This window comes from Takifugu rubripes, chromosome 1, assembly GCF_901000725.2.
Source record: "Takifugu rubripes chromosome 1, fTakRub1.2, whole genome shotgun sequence".
Classification (NCBI taxonomy): Eukaryota; Metazoa; Chordata; class Actinopteri; order Tetraodontiformes; family Tetraodontidae; genus Takifugu; species Takifugu rubripes.
The window spans coordinates 5,145,210-5,164,979 of NC_042285.1; the positions used below are offsets into that span (position 1 = coordinate 5,145,210).

Below are 19,770 nucleotides of genomic sequence, written 5' to 3' on the forward strand. Positions count from 1 at the left end.
ATAACACGAGCCACCGTTGGCTCGTGTTATCACCTGTTAAATATTGCTTATTAAAAGCAACTCTACATTAAGCATAAGTTTAAAAAGGGGGGGAATCAGACAGGTGCTATAAAATGCTTTATTACAAAACTGTGAACATTGCTCCAACAAAATATCATTGAGGCCTGCTTGAAGCCAAGAGTTGGATAATTCTGACATCTTTTTTTGCATAGAACATAATTAGACTTGAAGTGACAGTCACAAAGTGGTTGCAACTGTAGAAAAATCACGTACAACAAACGTTCGACACAATTATACCAAAGAGAAATGAAAAAGCATATCAATCGCAAACAGTTTCTGTCACAAGGCACATCAGTTGGTGTCAGCCATTCACACCAACGGTCTCCAGGCGTTGCAGAGGGACCACAAACAGTGGTCATTTCGTGTGAAGATCTGAATGATCTCACCAGCTGCAGGTGAAAAATTCCTCTAACTACCTAAAAGTGTGCAACACATACAGTATATCATAAAAAGATTGTGCACAAAAGGACAGCATGAGACATGGAACAGAGCAGTGTTTGGAAGGTCTCTTCAAGAGAAAAATAGTGTCCTTTTTGACAATTAATGTTCACACTGTAGCGCATTTGTAGTTCACTCGATGTAGTTCAGAATGTTGACATGTTTTTAGATGAATCTGTTTTTGAGCAGTCCTTGCTGAGACATCCACTTCCCCCAAAACTACTGCAATTGTAAAATATATCTAAGTGGCGACCGAGGTCTTTGGCAGAACTTATACAAATATAAAGGCTGCTACAGTTTTGTTACAGTATTAAAAATACCGAAGTTTCTTTTGTTTGTGATAATATAGCATAGTGTAAACAGGCAGAACACCAGGCAATATATTTAGCATGTGCTCAGCATCATACTTGTAACAACTCCTTAAGGTGATGTGCTTGTGTTAGGTAAATGCATGGTCATGATAAGAAAATTATCAGTCCAAAGATATAAAAATGTTACAAGGATTCCTTAATTTTAACTTACTTTTTGTGTTTAGAAGCCCAAACCCACCATTATATGAAATCCAACCTCGACTAAACATATATATTCCTGGGATTTGACAATAATCTTTAAAATATTTTAACACACTTTAGCCCAACAATAATCTAGCCCATAATAATGCACACTTACAGTCCCACTGTTTCCATCCTACAGGAACGGCAACCGTTACAGACAGGAATTGGAACTCATTTGGGACTCGTTACATCGCTCTGATTAAATGTGCATCTGTCCATATGCTTATCCTCTCAGGGAGCCTGATAGCACCAGCACGAGGGAAGGGAACAGCAGCCCTTCTCTTACTGGTACCAGGGGGTCTTTCGGACCCAGTGGAGGGTGAAGCCTGCATCCGTTCGGATCTTGATGGAAGCTGCCTCTGCCTCTCTGACTGTCTCCTTGACAGACTGCATCAAGTTCTGAGCGTTGTGGACCAACATCTCAGTAGCCTGTCAAAGAGGGAATTCAGCGATGAAATCACGGAACCATCCATCTATCTTTGAGACGCGGCGCACTGGGAAATAAGAACTCACCTGCTCTGACTCCTCTTCACTGATGTTGGTACGACCCAACATGGTGGCCTTGACCGTGGACAGAATTTTGAGCTGAGTGCTGATGGTGGGAATACGCTCACACACCTGAACGAAAGCCAGGAAGCAAAGTTAAAACAGCAAATAATGACATCAAAGAAAGGAAAATAACCCCTTTTCAATATAAAACTGACCTGGAGCAGGTTGGTCCGGATACGCTTGTCAGTGCACTGCTTCGCCACCTCCTTGGCCAGCCGCGTGACCTCGTCGGAAGCCTTGGCGATGTCTTTGGCGCACTGGATGAGAGCGCGCTTGTTTCCGCTGCCTCCGCGCACCAACCGTGACATTTCGGCCATAAGCAAGGCCATGCGTTTGGCGGCCCCGATGATGTCATTTCCCTGGAAACATAATCAGACACTTTTGAAAGATTGTTGCAGGCGATCTGCCGCTAAGTCAAAAGACACCGCCACTCAAAGGTTACTAAGAATTCGCAAAGGCTTCAGTGGTGAATGCTCACTCACTTTGCTGGACCATTTGCGGGCTTCATCGTGGAGCTGCCGGGCTGCCACCATCATTGGTTCATTCACCATATCTCCAGCTTTCTGCTCTGGGAACTCCTCATCTTTCTCCTCAGGGGGTGGAGGCCTGGGGGGAGGCACCTCACCCTCAGGAAGAGGAGGTTTGGGTGGTGCCGCTTCATCATTAAGCTGCAAAGGCAATTTGTTGTTCTTTAATTCATTCGTGGAATGCTTTAAACGATTTTCTAATGTAAAACTTGTGTTTATTGAAGGATTTACATTAAGCTGATCCAGTTCTGGAGGAGGAGGTGGTGGGAAATCTGGTTCCTGGGGCTGGAATGCCTCTCTGACCTTTGCCACAGCACCCAGAATTCTGTACCCCGAGTCAAGAAAGCCTTTCTGCAGATCTAATGATTAGAAAACAAAACAATAATCACCAATCAGACATTTTAATAGCAATATACAGTGTAACCATTTTTTTGGAATATCAACATACTTGGATCCTGGATATTCCCAGCTACTGCCTTAGCACCCATCACCATAGGAGAAATTGTCTGGCTCAGTTCATCAGAAGCTGCCTTCACCACCTCTCTAAACTTAGGGTCCTCAGAGTTCTCCACCTCTCGTTTTGCCACCAGGAGAATGCGGTTGGCTCTGCGGGCGATGCTGGTGGCCCCGGCGACCAGCATCTGGGGCTGGTGGTTGGCCATGGCCACGCGGCACTTGTCCAGGTCCTTCTTGATGGCTTCCTCTGAGGCGTCCAGCAGGGATTTGGTGTCGATTGCCTCGTCTACCAAGCCTAAAAAGCCGCATCACGTGGACATAGGATTTGACACGTTGGTCTTTAAAAGGGTACCATCGAGAAAATTCCATGTTTTTACAGCACGTCACCTGTCATTTTCTCCACATTGTCAATCCACTGATTCTTCATGGTTTCAAAATGCTCATAGGCCGCTTGATTACCAGGGTTTCTCAACAGAATACGGGCAGCAGATACGACCTTTTGAAAAAAAACAAACAAGCAAACTATTAATTATAAGTCTAATAGCCGTTACAGCAAAGCCTGGCTCAGACAGCAGAAAACAATTACGCTCAGTGAGTCATGACAGCGAGCAGCGGGGAGACAAACAGGACCAAATAAACGGTCAACTGTGACATACTTGTGGCGTTAAGTCTCTTGTTGACTTGACAGCAGCCTGGATTCCCTCCACCGTGCTTTTGTTGGCAGTGCCCACAGCAGCAGCCTTCTCTGCCGTGGCGCCAAGCTTATTGGCGTGGTTCTCAAAGTTGGCAGCCCTCTCTTCAAACACCTAAACACCAACACATACAATATTGATCCCAAAGAGGATAAGGCATAGAATGATTTAACATAGCTTTAACATTTCATATAAGATTGAGGTGACTCTCGCTCACCTCATCTCTGTTGGGGGCATCCAGAGGGGCAGTAGCAGCCACTGCCAGTAACTTGATGGGTGTGGTGGTGTCACTGAAATTATCCGACACCTCTTGGGTCATCGCCTCCTGCATTTTACCTTTCAGGTCCTGGAAGGAGGACATCACAAAGCCACTCAGTCCCACATCATAGCTAACACAGTGTTCTAAAAGATCAGCACATGATTAATAGCTTCTTCCTTTATACATTATATTTAGCATTTCTCTACCTATGCTCCTCATTTAATGCTTACATTCATGTGGGACATCATAAACCGAAACTTACCTTTTCGTTCGAGACTAATTAAACGGGGTGATCGGCTATTTTCGTGACTTTTTATCTATAATTTGATAATACTGTACTTTCTACATTGTAACACTTTCATAAAAGTATTTTTGCAGTGCCTCAACCAGCAGATGGCGATGTTGCACTTTTTCTGAGAATCGTTGATCAAGGCAGCGGCAACAGATCTGAGTGAAAACAAATGTGAGCTGTCTTACTTTCAAAGCGTCCTGGAGCTGCTGAGCCACGGCACGCGCCTGTGGGGAGTCCCCTTCGCCACGGGCAGCCAGGTCAGCCAGCTGGGCCATAAGCTGCTCCACCTGCTCACACTTACCGAGCATCTCCTGCCTGTAGGGGCCAGGCAGCGCATTTGCCAGCCTGCGGCCCTCTGCAACCATCCCACGGATGGCTGCCTGACCTATACACACACAAATATAACGACATCAAAAAAGCCAGTTAATTTAACAGATAGTATAGAAAGTCATAGAACATAACAGTAGCATCACATACTTGAGGGAACTCATCTGACATTTGGAAAATGTAAAGGAGTGTGAGAGACAGATAAGGGTGCTGAGAGGATGGGAGGATGGGAGTTCAGCTCACCCACGCCGCTGTCATCTATGGTGGGATTGTCGATCCAGCGCTGCGCCTGCTCTAGCTTGCCTTCCAAGTGCACATCTGCCTTCGCAGGCCTGCTGTTTGCGACTGCTTTGTTAGTCTTGGACTGCAGGTTCTGCAGCGCAGTAGCAATCTGTTTCGCCAGAGCTCTGGCCTCAGGGGAATCACCTTTACCCCTTTAATATGAAAAAATGGTATGAAGTTATCATTACAGCTTGAGTTTATTTTATTTTTATCAACCCTGGACAAGATATTTCAATACGGTCCTTTACTGTACTTACTGCCTTCTGAGGTCAGACAGCTTAGCAGTCATGGCAGCGATCTCTCCAAGTGAACGCAGGATGTCTTCCCTTTCTTTGGGGTCCTCACACATGTCTGCGATCTTTCTAGCTTCAGTGAGCAGAGCCCTGATGTTTTCTTCTCCCTCTGGGCCACCATTAGGGTCTGCCAACCAGTTCTACAGATTTAGACAAAACGCTGTTAAATACTGCAATCTAGTTTGAATCCATGCTAATCCAAGGTTAATGACCCACCTGCGCAGCATCAATCCTTTTGGCAATGGCCTGTTTGGAATTAGTCATGGCTTCCAGCTTGCGAGCAGCATTTTCCACCTTGCCGGTTAGCAGGTCGAGCCCCTGGGAAACCTGCTGCGCCTTCTGCATGGCAGTTGGGGATGCCCCCTGACCTCTGAGGTGGACAAGGAAAACACATGGATACTATAAAATTGACCACACACGAATACATCCTTGTTTACTTAAAAGTTCAAGGCCTATTCTCCTTCCTAAGAATAGCATATTTAGCTTTCAGCAACCACTTTTTGGGCTCTGTATTTTACTATTCAACCAGAAGATTTATACCTAACTGATTTTAATCTGGCATGACTAAGGGGTTCTTTGTACCATAGACAATGTAATTGTCCTTATATTGTCATACACTTTTTCAAACACAATTCAGCAAATGTATAAAATAAGCAATTAATATTAAATATAACCAGTGAAAATCTTTTTCATTTTACAAATCTTGGAAGCACACCCGACAATCAGGTCACACACAAATGGACTGGCTCAAACTATCTCGCCAGGTGGAGAAAAAGCTTACCGGGCCCTCATCTCGGACACCTGGTCGGTCATTTGGCCCAGCGCCTTGGAGGTACCCAAGATGTCTCGACGCTCCTTCCCAGCACACAGTTCGCCAACTTTCCCAGCTTCATCGAGGATCTGGCGGATCGCCTGCTCACCTGCGTCACCTGCAGGAACACACATGCAGCGTCGGATCATTTATGAGGAATTTAAGGGAGGAGTAAAGAGGTAAAGCAAAGGAGAGGCATGATTATTACCCGGCTGAGCATTTGGGTCCCTGAGCCAGTTTTTAGCCTGGGCCATCTTTGAGTCGATAAGCCCCAGAGCCCTCTTCATGGCCTCTGTATCCTTTACGGATTAAAAACAAATAAGGGAATAGTTTAATAGAGAGCAGCGTTGAAGGTGGAGCGACCTTGACCATGACCTTCACATAATTATTTCCATATAAATACATTTTTACAGAAATGTCATCACAACTCGGTGGGTTTTGAGGTTTACAATCATCGAATTTCTCCCATAATAAAACAACCCGAGTCTTAAACAATCTACCACTTAGTTAATAAGTAACTCTAATATCTGTGGAACACAGAACACAAGCATTTTAGCCATTTACAGCATTCTTTCATCACGTCCATGTCAAGAATGAACAAGTCGTGTTACAAAAGCCAAACAATTGTATCTCAATCTGAGCAGATGGAAATACAACACACTGTCCTCGACAATGAATCCACTCATTGCCAAAGACGGAGAGACAAAAGCAGTCTTGTAGGACACGGAGCAAAGCAGGACGCCGTAAGTGATTCAACGATTTCTCTTTTTTCCCTTTAAAAAAATAACAAAGCTAAATAAAATAGAAAATCCCAAAAAGAAAAAAAAAAAATCAAGTTGCTATTCTTCACAACTATTTGATTCCAAATACATTTTCTCACAATATTTCTTTTGTCAATGCAAGGGAACAATGAACGTGTCTGTTATAGTAACAGGGGCTGTGGAGGAGAAAGAGGAAGAGGAAAATAGCCAACTATGAAGGTGTGAAGTGATGTTACCGAAGCTGTGGGTGGGTGGTGTCGAACACATTCACACCTCGCCCTTTACATAAATGAACCATATGTTGCATTACGTCTAACGCGTCCGCGTACATCTGCTTTGCTGATAGACGAGATTATTACACTTCACAATAATGCAAACAAGCTTTCATCAAATGCAGAATGACTGAATAGGGGCTTTTCAGCAGGGGTGGCGGGTGTGTCAATCATAGGTGTAAACTCAGGAAGCAAACTGTGACGTATGTTGGGTTAAAATAATTCATCACCTATCAGCTTCTCACATGGCTGTTACGTTTAGATTAGGACAAACATGGTAACACCATGATAATATAAAGGTGATTACGCAGCTCAATAATGCATGAGGCGGGTCAATCAATATTCAGAACAGGTCAGGGACATGCATATAGTGATGATTGAAAGACACACAAGGACATCATGTGTGTTATTATGCAGCAAAACAGGGAAAGAATGCATCTTTGCACATTTTTCATCACCTCAACCGTTTAGCAAACGCAAGTACAAGTACAGCAGTACAAAAATTGCTCATTTTGTAGTTCGACCTTTTCAGACCATCGCTTCCTAGCGACCGAGGAGCACGCAACCGCACAACAAAGCAGACAGCACACACAACCGTCATACATGCCGCCGCACAAACAAAGGACGAGAGAGGCAAGGCTTACCTTCTACAAGGGACGAGGGAAGAAAGAAACGGTAAAAAGAAAGGAAGAATGACATAAATACACATGTTTAACTGGACAAACCAACTAAGTGGAACAAGGAAACATCAACAAAAGTAAAGGAAAGGCCATTTAAAGAAATTTGAGAGAAACAAGCCCAACATGCATGGGAGTAAAAGAGGTTTTACACTTTATGAAGGCAGAGATAAAGTGCAGTTATCAAACCTGAAAAGAACATAACCTCAAAGACAACAAGGAATGTTTTGTGATATAGTAAAAATACGCTTATAAAAAGAGCAACGATCTCACAATTGTTGCAGACGGCAGCGTCGTGGCTTTCTGGGAGTGTGTAACAGCACAACGTGCAGCTGGGAAATTTACATTTTTATCTCTTCACACACATCTCCAGCGTGTCCCGGAATCTTGTCCGTATGGAAAACATGTGATTCAGCTACTCTACCTTGTTCGCCCAAGCGTCCTCGTCCCAGGACGTCAGCTGCAGCACCCTGATGATTTCGTTAATCTCCGCGCTCATTTTCTCAAAGGTGAAGTTTCGGTTTTTCAGGGCCTCTTCCACACCGTGGCTGCCAGATGTTTTTGTGGTCACGAAGATTTTGATGCCTTAAAAAAAGAAAAAGATAAAACTTTGCTCACATTTAAAATAAAGCAAAAGAAAAGGAACTAAGGGGGGGGCAACATGTGGAGATGCCTTTTACCTGAGATGAGGATGGGCAGCAGCTCTTTGACTGTGTTCATGGAGTTGACCAGCATCACGCGGTGCTCCTGGTGCGTCAGCTCCTGCTGTCGCTCATCAATCATCTTTGCCATCTTTGTCATCCCTGGTAATAAGAGACAAAGCAGAAGTGTCAAAGAATTAAGTATAAATCCATCTTTCGGTTCTAAAAAGGGTTGATAACCCAAACAAAAGGTGTTTGTGATACTATCAACAATCCCGTTGGGACAATTAAGGCACAACGGTATCCACACTGACCCGGTCCCAGGTTCTTCGTGTACGTCACCAGGTCCTCCATCGTCTCCACCACCTCTGCCACCGTCAGATACTCCAGGATTCCTTTGCACACACGGATTATCTTGCGTACCTACAAATAATGACGCCATAAATGAACCAAAGCAGCAGGAACAATGCTGCAATTGAGGAAAGCCATTAGGTAAACATAGCAGTTCACATTCTAGTGACGCTCTGATAACGCAGCCTGCTGACATTCCAGCCTCTTTATCCTGCTGAAGTCACCACTACAAAGAAAGCACGATGTCATCCATGACTGATGGCCCCTGCTGAGCCTGCTGACTGTGACAATCAGTGGTGGGAAACCTGAGGTCTGCCCCAAGGGAACTGGGCAGCTTTTTAGATTCCTCTTTGCGTGAGAGGAAAGGACAGATTAGCCTGATATATGACGCTCTTGTCTGGTGTGACATTTAATAGCAGTTTGTGTCGGGACTGTGTGCGGTATATTTTAGAAGCATTACCAAATACCTGGGTTCAGGACACTCTGAGCTCGGCTGCACTTTATCCACTGTCCATTAAAAAAAATTAAAATCGCTTTCATCTTAACATTTTCTCAATTAACCCTTCCAACCTCACTTTATCACAGGATAAACTATCCAGCCGACTACAGTACCGACAGTCTTTCAGACTATTGTCATACCCTTCTATTAATAAAACTTTCTTGAATGAACAGGGGTCAAAATCTATACAAGTTAAGTGAATTCCATCGACGAGATTATTAATATACATAAATATATCTACAGTTAGCATTATATGTTTGGCGAATATCAAACTTAGCACCAGCTGACTTTAATTTAGTCCTTATTCCAGGACAGGAAATTGTTTCTTCTCATCACTGTCATGTTTTTGCTTAAAAATCTGCTTTTGAGTATAATGCCAACCAGACAAATGATATCATTTCTATTCAGTTATAAGATCATCTTATATCAGTTGAGGCTCAGCCAATATATAAATCAAAGCACATGTAAAAGCAGAGTTTCCCTCCATTCTTTACCAATGCAGCAAGAAAACCCCAGAACTAAGGGAAGCCAATTCCTTTTATTTTAGAGTGTTTTATCAGACTCCATGTGTTGCTGAGGGGGGAAAAAACTGTGGAAATGTGTGACAAATTAAGGTAACACATTGGAATTCTTAGATTTAAAACATTTCTGTATCAAAAAGGCATACCTCAGCCTCATCAAAGGTCAGGAGGAGATCAGAGGTCCCAGAGAGGATGCCCCGGGAACCATCAATGAGGTAATCCCGGGCAGGAACAGAATAAGGGTCGGCTTTCAGCATGGTAGCAGCCTGCACAAGCTTGGTGCATGCATTCTCCACCCTGTGGTAAATGATGAACGGATAATTAATGACTGAGGAGAAGCTAAAAACATCATGCCATGCGGATGATAGAAATAATTTCTAAAGCTGCATGGAAAGCACGGGATCCATGGAAACAGCACAAATCCAACAGAAAAACAGAAGCGCTGAGATAAATCTCGCCATAACATCCAGCAGTTGCTGCTGAAGCAGTGATTGGGTTTCATTTCTGATCCTACACTCTGTAAATGTTTGATTAACAGCGGCTGTTTAGACCAGAGCCGGTTTTAACTGACCATCATTTAATAGCATTAACAACATTATTCAAATGTTGGGAGTTTTTTAAAATAATGATATTTTTAAAGGCTTTAAATTGCATTTTTTAGGACAGAATGGTTGGTTATAAGGCAGTTTATAAGGTTAAAGCCCCACAGGCTGACTTTTTCCAATCCATTGCGCTCATAAATTAAAGTGAACAGACGTGAATTTCGGGGAAGTCTCGAGTGACTGATGGGATGTCTGGAGATCTTATACCATTTTCAATGTGTAACATTCTGAAGCCAATCGTTGCTGACTGACAGACACACTAATTGGGTTTCACAGAAGAGCTCCAAGCTGACCGGCTCCAAACTAATTGAACCTGTTTCCTCCGATTGTCCTGGGTAAAATGCACACTGCAGCAGGAAGCACCCCCGTTTCAGATTCTATCCCTTTGCCATAAGATTACTATTGATGTATATATGCGCGACATCAAGGCTGCCACAAGCACGAGTTTGCATATTTGTGGCCCCAGCCAGCAGCGCCCTTCAGCGTGCACTAGCGAGAAACAGTCATGCATTAGCTGGACTCTTACAGACACTATATTTAGTGAAGGAGACACATTCCAGCACATGTGCTGATGGATGACGACAGGGTGACGATGTGACTGCAAGACGCCAAATGTGTGGAGCCCGATGACCTGCCCCTGCCAATGCATTTTATCCCTGACCTTGGGGGGGCTCTGATGTCCCACCTCTCCCTTTGAATGTTGTCTCTAATGTAATAAAGTTCAAGGAAAGACTGTGAAGGCCAGGTGGGCAAGTTAACATTCTAGCTCATGTTAAGGCGGTAAAAATACAATGTTTGCATTCGTATGTGTGCTCTTTAGCAATGATGTAGGACTGTTATTGTTTATTCCTTTATGTTTTAACTAGTGGAGGCTGGTAAAAATAGTCTAGGTGCGGCTCTTGGATATGAAGTCAGTTTTAACAACCATCAGAAAAAAACTGCATACAGGGGCTGATTGAAATAGTAATTATTTAAATGTTCAAATTAATAACTTGAGCCATTCTAATACAAAACGAACAGCATATTGCAGAAAAACTAATTTAGAATCAAATTGGAACAAATTACCATACTTGGTTTACACATTTTTACTTATAAAGTTTACAAACCATTGCAGCAGCGCCCCCTTGCGTCAGTGCCACCACATATCTTACTCTGTACACAGGGTTTGGGGTGGTTACCTTTATCACCCATCCAGCATCAGATTTGATGATGCTGATTGGATAAATTCCTGTTGCTCTGTGCAAATCTGGTATCAGTTATTGGCTGGCTGCACCACTGACTGGGCAAATTTTTCCTGTTGCCCTCAAAATAGGCAGGGAGCTAAATGGCACGTGTAGCAAACTGAAACACATATTTACTTAAAATAAGTGTTTATTACTGTTTATTTCCTTTTTATAGTATCATTATTTAAAAAATCAAAATCAAAAACTGGAGGGGGAAGAATCCTAATCGCCCTCTATTGACCAGCCGCCACTGGTTTTAACATAAACCCCAAGCAGCCAGCAGCTCTTCTGTATGTGAACCTGAATGACTTAGTGGTTCTTCTTGGGTAAAAAATAATAGACCTGAGCATTATTCTTGGGCACTTCACATGCCATGTCTGACCTTTGCTTCAGTACAACCACTCTTCACTGCAACAGATGAAGAAAAAAAGAGCCTGAGCAGGGCTGCTGGTCCCACATACTGACTTTATCACTGTATTACTTTATCTCTATAATGCAATGCATTGGGTCTTACTTGATAAAAGCTGGTGGCATGTCCCTTTTCATGATATGGTCCTCTGTGGTTTGCACTGTCTCCCTCCCCACCTGGAAAACACAGAATTATGCATTAAAAAAAACAAGTAATTACACTACAGACTGACTATTTTATGCTTCAATTTGTGGCCTTCAAATCAGAGAACCAGTGGTGCCCCTGAGGTCTTTTTACCACCCATCCCCATGCCAGTGATTTGTTCCGGACACACAGATGGCGAAGATGAATGCAGACTTTAAAACTATAAACAGCCACAGTGGGTATTAGCAAGGATCGCACAGCAGTGACGGGCGCATAACTATGTTTTTAATGAGAAAGACAAGAAATGACACAGCAGGAAGTTCCCAGGTGAGCAGTAAATTTTCAGTGCAGTTTGTGAGTAAATCAAAGCTCCCCTGTTCCACACATGCACACTGCTTCTCCCTTTGTGTGACCATGCGGATAGAAGTAGATTATTTTGCAGGGGTGGCCAAGTACCGATACCAAGTATCGGTATCGGGGCAATACGACTGTAAATTAAAGTATCGGTATTCATAATGGCTGTCGCTCTCTCTCTATTATGGAGTGGCTGTGCTGCCTTTTTTCCAGTATATATACACATCAAAAGTAGTAATTGTATCATATCGGTGTGCATTCAAGACTGAAAACTCTTATTCGGTCAAAAAAGAAGAAAAAAAGTAAGAAACCTCACTATAAATTTGTGTAACTTATTCTCAAACTCTCTTTATTACACGGATCCAGAAAGATACATCCTTATAATCTACGTCTACAAATAGCAGCATGCTAATGCTCAGGCACGTGGTGCGTTAGACCACCAGTAGCTACGCGTATATTATGATTATAATTCCTGAATCGGCGGTTACATTTACTGGGTTCTTCCTCAGCCCATTCCTAAACTTGAGAGCAAGTCTACTGATATCCACCCAGGGGTAAAAGAATAATCTGTTTCTTGGAAGTAAATAGAAATATGAGGATGCAACATTACACGTTGACTTCTTTGTTTTGTTTATTTCAGTTTAATGAACATGAATTTTGTATCGTCTTTTCTTCTTCCAGTAATCCAGGCCCAGTTACTGAAAATCTTTGAAAAGTCCTACGTCCTTCATCCTGTCATTGAAGTGGTAAAAGCAAAGACAGTTTTGAGTAAAGACGGAACCCACCCACACCCCCACATCATAGTTGTTTAACAGTCCGACTGTTTCATGAATGCAACATGAAGGGATTTCACATTAAATGCAGGTTGTGTCCAGGAGATTACCACAACCCTCCCTCACTGGGAGGTTTGTCTTTAATCGTGACATACATTTCTCCAGCATGATGTCCTGTGAATCATTATTCCAACGAGGCAGCTGCTTTTGGAGGGGGGTGGACCTCGTTGCTGCTATAATGTGTATAGCAGCTGAACGCCTCCTCTCCTTTAAATGCCAAAATGACTCACCTCCCCCGTCATGACCTCAGCCCTGTAGAGAAGCAGGACTCACCCACATAGAGTTGCTGTGGATGAGAGATCGCACGTATTTGTACTGGGTAGATCCCCCTGACTGGCCTAAATGAGCTGTATCCCTGTCCAGTATGGATGCTAAATATGTTCAATCGATTTAAACCCAGGGCATTTTTCATTATAAAGAATGTAAGATCTAAAATAATCAATATACGGTGAGAAGGAATTTAAAAATAATCTGGGTACTCTATAGAAAAGAAAAGTTTCGTGGGGAATTGAGATGTAACCCTGACGTCGTGTCGAGCACCTCTTGTCAATGTGTCTGGCTACAGGCTGTAAAATGGCCATTCCAGCGTGTTGGCGTGGAGGCTGCAATGGAGCCGAGCAGAAATATATCACCTCCTCTTAGTTACTGACGGCTGTAAATTAGGCTACAGGAGTGGTGCCAAAATAAAAAACCTGGAGCTTAGCGGTAGCTGCTCATCGCCGGGCAAAGCGGCGACACACACATAACCTGGCGCTCCTCCAATGACCAGTTCCAAACAAATGCAAGAGCAACGCAAAGCTAGGGACCAAGACAGAGCATTAACGGGGCCGTAAACATAGATGGAGGGAAAAGGAGACAGGAAGTAACACAATATCTCATAACCTCAGCCCTAGCACAGAGAACTAATAACCTTCCTTAAAATACTTCAACACGTCTGCCTTTTACATGCTAATATACGAGCCAACGGTGACATTGCGTAATATCATGTTACAGCATTGAGTGTTTTAGGGGGGCACAGGCTGAAGTCTAAACAAACTGCCAACATTTATTTGAGATTACATCCAGTTTAGACATGATCTAACCTGATACAGGCCAACAATGTGGGGACCAAACGCTGAGTGGACGCTGCATTTCATGAGCGCTGAGTCATATTTTCCCCTCAGCGGCGCATAAGACTGGGCGTAAAACCAGAGCCTTGAAAAGTGGACCAATATTTTACAGGGGGCTGCTGTCCTCTCTCTCCCACCCCCCTTCCAGTGGAGCCTCTTCCTGTTGTCTGAACAAGATGCCGTATCCTAACAATTCCCTACTGAAATAGAACGCTGGGCCCAGCTTGTAACTGTTGTCAAGCAGTTCATGACACGTTGCCTTCATTGCTATTTTGAGCCCCGGACCAAATTTTGCTTCACATACTTCTGATAGCAACCAGGACCGAGCTTGACTTCAAGGCTGCAGCTACTCTAATGCTTCGAGCCTCTTTCCACTGTGAAGTCATTAAATAAAAAAGGCAGATGAAAATGTCCTTTTACAATTTAAATACTATTTCCGTGATCTCAACGAAGATATTTGCAATTCATGTGTTAAATAGAGAACAGAGACGTCACAAAAGGAATAGTTTACGTCAACAAATTCCCTGCTGCTTAAATAGATGCTAGCTACTTAAGAGAGGAGGATCTGTTCACTTTCAGCCTTCTTTTTCAAAGCTTTGACAGATTCAATGTCATCTTGTCACACAGCTCGCTGTCTCATCCACCATTAATGTCTCGAGTGGAAACACTGACAGTCCCTTCTACCGTCTGCAGCCCAGCGTTGTGAAGCAGCTTGATAAAGTGGCTGCTCCCCTTAGAACAGGCTCTGTTCTGTTGACGGGAGGCCATCGCTCTGCTGGGAGAAGAAAGAGCGCTCTGAAAGCCTGAAGGCTGCCAGGACACAGCCTGCCTTTCACAGGCTAGCTCGTTCTCGCACAATGACTGGCAGTGACGTCAGGTTCATTCAAACAGAAAGCTGTGAGATTTACTGGGCAACTCTGGCAGTTTTCTAAAGGATTGTGTAGCGCAACATAATGAGATGTGCCCAAGTGATGATGCAGCACTCCATGTACTAACCCGGATCAATACTTCCAGAGCGTAGCAGCGCTGTGCTCTGAGATATCGAACGACTTCTGACCAATAATGAGTCGGAGGGTCACGGTAAAGGTCAACGCCTTTATTGTGGATCGGCCGTTGATCTGTCCTTCAATTATTTGGTTCCCGAGGTGTCCAAGGTGATGAAAGGTGCAAATCACAATGTCGTTGGGCTGCCTTTAAACATGTTCTCTGGCCAGAGAGGGCGGATCGCCACTATCAAGCTCAGGTTACAGGAGCTATTGCAGCCTGTCACTGCTGGGGCGGGATCCTTCAGAACAGATTTAACCATCAAAGAAATTGATACCAGTATTTATCTCATCATTACGCCCTTTTCTTTGATTGACAAGAGTGTGGAATCTAATAAAGGGATTATTTATATTTGGGATAAAATATCAGGGTTTGCAACATCAAGTTCTGCTTGTATTTTATTTATTGTTATAACCGCAGGTAAAATAACAGTCAGATAATGTGCCGATAATGTTAAATAATGCATCCCGTGGTGTTCAGGATTCATTCCTTCCCAGATCAAAGGCCATTCTTTATTCCATATCAAACACTGGAACAAGGAAAGCTTAAGAAAACAGAAACAGCCCTACTGTATTAGATCCTTTGTCATGCGGAGGAACAGGGATTTCCCTCTTACTCGATCCTGCTCCCGTGAGGAGCCAACAGCTGGTGGGTGTTCCCGACACTTCCTCATTTCATTGGACCTCATGTTTGTGCTCGTACTTTTGGTTAATATGAAGACAGCATGTATTTTTGATGACGCGATAGAAAACAGTGACAGAACACACACTTCCTCATTGCACCGGAAACAACTCTATATTAAAAACACCACTTTCAAGGCATAAAAAGACAGCACCACCCAAGTCACAGCTTCCGTTGTGAGAACTCCTGTTGTATAGAAACAGCATCAGCAACGATACAAAAGGGAAACTGGGGAAACTATGAAATCTCCACATCGGCTGTGCGCTCACAGAGCCATCCACACGCAGAAGCGTGAAGACAGGTCATGCAGTGCCGTGGAAGCTGCGAGTGTTTGGGGATCACAAAACGCACATTATTGGCATTCTTGTCTTTATCCAAGGTCCACAAAAAGGAGCTATAAAAATAATGAAGTACAACAGGCCCAGAATAGGGTCTCTGCGGTCAACTCAATGGAATGTCTGACACAAAGGAGCCTGTTGATCTTCCTGTGAGCCCAAAATGTCTTAAAACAACACTTAATATAACAGAAACATTTCATTATGTACTTAGCTCTGACGAGGGCGGATGTCTCAATTTAATTTTAATTTAAAACACTTTTTAAGAACTGAGGTGAAGCCGTGCCATACGATATACTTAGCTGATTTTCGCTAAATTACCAGATTACATCACTAATTATAACTATTTTAAATATGCATATTTATATTTATGCATTAGGGATGTGGACATGGTATCAAATACAGGAATTATGATTACTGGGGTTGAAGACAGAGATGAAGCTGACATGAGCAGCTGTGTGAACTTTTTTTTTTTTTTTTTTTTGCTTTACTAATTGATTGTTGTCCTCAATATTTCAGTATAAAAGTGTTCATTCAAAGGGTCCAACGAGCACCCCCCCCCCACTGAGTAGCGAGGCATTCCTGCTCAGTGGGAGTTCTCCACATTCCTCACATCTATCTTTAATTAAGTCTGGCTCACTTTCTCAATCAGAACCCACCAAAGGTACACGGTAGATACAGAGATCTGGTCTATAATGTCTATAATGCGAGTCCCTTAAATTGTGTGTCTGCAATGCATAAATTTAATGCCTTGTTAGCCATTCGAATGGTTACAGTGGATCTATTCGAAGAGCCCAACAACCTTCTAAATGCTAAATGCTAGCCTGTCTTTTGTCTTGAGCAAACTCCCTTGAGATTCTGAACCTGAATTCAGGAAGTCTGTGCAACATGTGGTTTTCTGGGTAACATTAACAATGATGAAAACTGCCTTTTCCTGCCAGGGATGCTCATTTCAAACGTTCCAGTTAGAGTTTTCTGTGTGGACACGCTCATTCATAAGAGGTCGAATATAGTCAAGCAACAGTTCTTATAAGTAGGAATATTTAAGGTAATCTGCATCCAAAAAAGTGGAACGCGAGAGCTATGAAAAGTCTGACAAACAAATGTGACTAGAAAAAAATCAGAAGATACTGCAAGTAACTTATAGCTGCAATGAAATTATAATGAGGTCCATGTTCTGACAGCAACTGGAACTAATTACTAGCCTCTTCATTTATTCATGCACTGCTGCAAGCATTCGATCACAATATGAACTGTACATTCAGAGCCTGGGCTGCTTCCCATCAAGCTGTTAGAAACTGCACACAGGATAGTTCAAAAACATGCTGCCAAATGCTGCATTCATCTTAAATTACTCATATCTAAAATAAGCCGCACACTGATTTTCCTGCCACAAGGATGACAGGCTAATAACACGGTGACACATGCTAAGCATTACTGTTATTTTACTTCATATCTAATGTATTTCAGATATGGCCTAGATCCAAGCGACTCTTAGGTAGTTGCTTCACTTTGTTGAGATTTGGAAATGTTCGGGCGTACGTCATCTCCAAACAAAAGTAGCCGAGTTCACTGTAAGCAGTTATTACACAAACAAAGAATCCAGGGATTTCTTTGAGATAGGACATGCCTTCTTTTAATGAACGTACACATGAAACATCTGTGCAATCCTGCGTAATGGCCCTCAATCTCTCGTGGGTGTGGATAAATGTACACACCGTAATGCGCTGGTGTTCGAAAGCAGGTACTGGGTGATAAAAGAGACAAAAGGGGAAATGAGCTTGAAATGGTTACGGTTCAGAGCAGCTCCAAATTAAACTGTGGGTTATTGCGATTGTGCAATTGAAGGATTACTGGCTGAGAAGAGATGCCAGAATGATCGTTCAAATTTATCACCCGACAACTGCCACAGTCAGACAGACAGACAGACAGACAGTCAGACAGAAACCAACACAAGAATCCTCTGCCTTAATATAGTCTATCTCATCTGTGCAGACCACAAACTTTGACAGTCCAGGCATCCTTCCTTTCCCAACACAGAAGCTGTATATGTCATATTTTAGTGTTTCCTAGGATAAAAACTGAGGAAACAAAACCTGTCCTTTGCTCACAGCTCTTCTGATACTGCAGAAACCTCTCCAGCTTCAAAATACACTGGAAACCACATCTGTGTATCCTGTCGTGGGGGGGATGCAATTTAATGTTTGCAAATACCCATTCAAACAAATATAATTAATAGCCCCAAAGTCATTTAAAATACCCTGTGTGGTTCCAAACTACATGGTCTAGACATGGTGAGCAATGAGCCATAGTGGTTTATCTTTATATTTTTAGTTTCTGTTTCCTGGTTTGTTAGGATACATCCTCCTTAATATATTGTAATATATATATATATATATATATATATATATATATATATATATATATATATATATATATATAGCTCTACGTAACAAAAGCTAAAGATTTGACCTCTGTTGTTAATTCAACACAAAATTCAACATTTTAAAAGTGAATGAGACACTATTTGCAACAACCAAGAGGGCTTTATTTGCTATTGTTGAATTCTTATTAATCCTGTTTTCACACTACAGAGCTGACGAGCAATAGCTTTAGGTTAATATAAATATAAAAGGGGTTTTGGTAGCACCTGGGGGGACTCATATGGACGCATTTATCCGTACTCGGTGAGAACTTGTGTCATTTCTGTGCAACTGGGCCATATTTCGGACAGTTATCAGCATATCCAGGTCCAGTACCTGGCTCAGACACAGCGGTGCCAACGTCAAGCAAATGGCAGGCGGCTTCACAGAGGCAGGGCAGATTCTCAAGGGGAAAAGGGCGTCACTGCCCTTTGCCCCGAATCCAATAACTTCGGGAAACTGCTCCACGGCTAACCTGCTTTCTTGAATGGCGTTTACCACGACGCGCAAAGCGGACCGAGATTGTGGCGTCAACTCCGCCTTGTGTGTCCGGGTTGCAAGTTGGGTGCGGGACAAAGAGCGACAGGTCCAGACAGGAGACCCGAGCAGGTTACTCACCCGGACGAGGTTACTGACGGCCGCCTGCACCGCTGCCACCGGCGCCGTCAGATCTGGAATCGCTTTCCCGTCAACTTCACCTTCTTCGTGCATGATCACCAGATGGGATATCTGCTGGGCCACCGGCTCCAGGATACTTTCTATGGTCTTCGTGTGGAACACCGGCATGATGACTGCTTTAAAGAGCTATCCGTGAGAAAGACCGAGTAATTCTCCAACCGCCTTGCCAAAGGATCTCCTTAGATATCGCTACCACAGCCCAGGAAGACCACCTTTATTCCGGGATAGTTTCACCCTCTCGGCAGGAAGACTTGAACTACTCCCGTAAAACCATCAACGCACCAAAGTCCCAGCCACGGAGGGAGAGCGCGAGCAGCCGGAACGTCACGCAGTATCCGCCCCCTCTGACCAATCAGCGGACGCGCGCGCGTCTTTCCCGGCCGCTGATTGGCCAGTCGGGTTGCCACTCAGTCTTAGTCCGATCCTCCCTTTTCAGCGTTGAGTTTGCCGGAGACCTGAGTGCTCCCTAAATTACGTAATATATTCTCATGCCCTAAAAAGGGAAATACGTGTCTACTGTTTCGATTCCATCCGCGTCACGTTCACCAGTCCCACAAGGTTGTGCACACTTCCAGAGCCCCGCTGGAGAGCAGAGGTGTGGAATAAAACATCTGTTTTGTCGCAGCTCCCAAGCTCTCCCGAATGACTTTTCTTTTCTTAAAGAATAAAAAAA

The 19,770-nt window shown here is 43.4% G+C and overlaps 1 protein-coding gene across 2 annotated transcripts; it reads right to left on the bottom strand.

Moving 5' to 3' along the window:
- Positions 1-104: 104 nt before the first annotated feature.
- Positions 105-19,205, bottom strand: LOC101066406 (vinculin). Of its 2 annotated transcripts, none has more exons than XM_003961182.3 (21): positions 19,038-19,205; positions 11,602-11,672; positions 9,409-9,559; positions 8,206-8,314; positions 7,931-8,053; positions 7,675-7,835; positions 5,749-5,839; positions 5,511-5,658; positions 4,946-5,099; positions 4,694-4,869; positions 4,398-4,588; positions 4,013-4,212; positions 3,494-3,622; positions 3,241-3,390; positions 2,972-3,080; positions 2,577-2,879; positions 2,360-2,487; positions 2,084-2,269; positions 1,757-1,960; positions 1,566-1,670; positions 105-1,481 (listed from the first exon to the last, which is right to left on the bottom strand). In XM_003961182.3, the coding sequence occupies exons 1-21, from the start codon at positions 19,203-19,205 to the stop codon at positions 1,335-1,337; spliced, it is 3,204 nt and encodes a 1,067-aa protein (XP_003961231.1). In that variant the 3' UTR covers positions 105-1,334. The 2 variants fall into 2 exon arrangements, with proteins under 2 accessions (XP_003961231.1, XP_029681788.1); XM_029825928.1 differs by having other exon boundaries at positions 5,749-5,842.
- Positions 19,206-19,770: the final 565 nt, after the last annotated feature.

Bases quoted from the DNA above. Each gene is read 5' to 3' on its own strand.
- LOC101066406 (XM_029825928.1), bottom strand. From the start codon at position 19,205: ATGCCGGTGTTCCACACGAAGACCATAGAAAGTATCCTGGAGCCGGTG. The intron at 5,659-5,748 runs GTAATAATCATG...GTGTTCCTGCAG, and splicing joins GGACCCAAATGCTCAGCCGG to GTGACGCAGGTGAGCAGGCG. The intron at 1,961-2,083 runs GTGAGTGAGCAT...TTATGTTTCCAG, and splicing joins CCCGCAAATGGTCCAGCAAA to GGAAATGACATCATCGGGGC.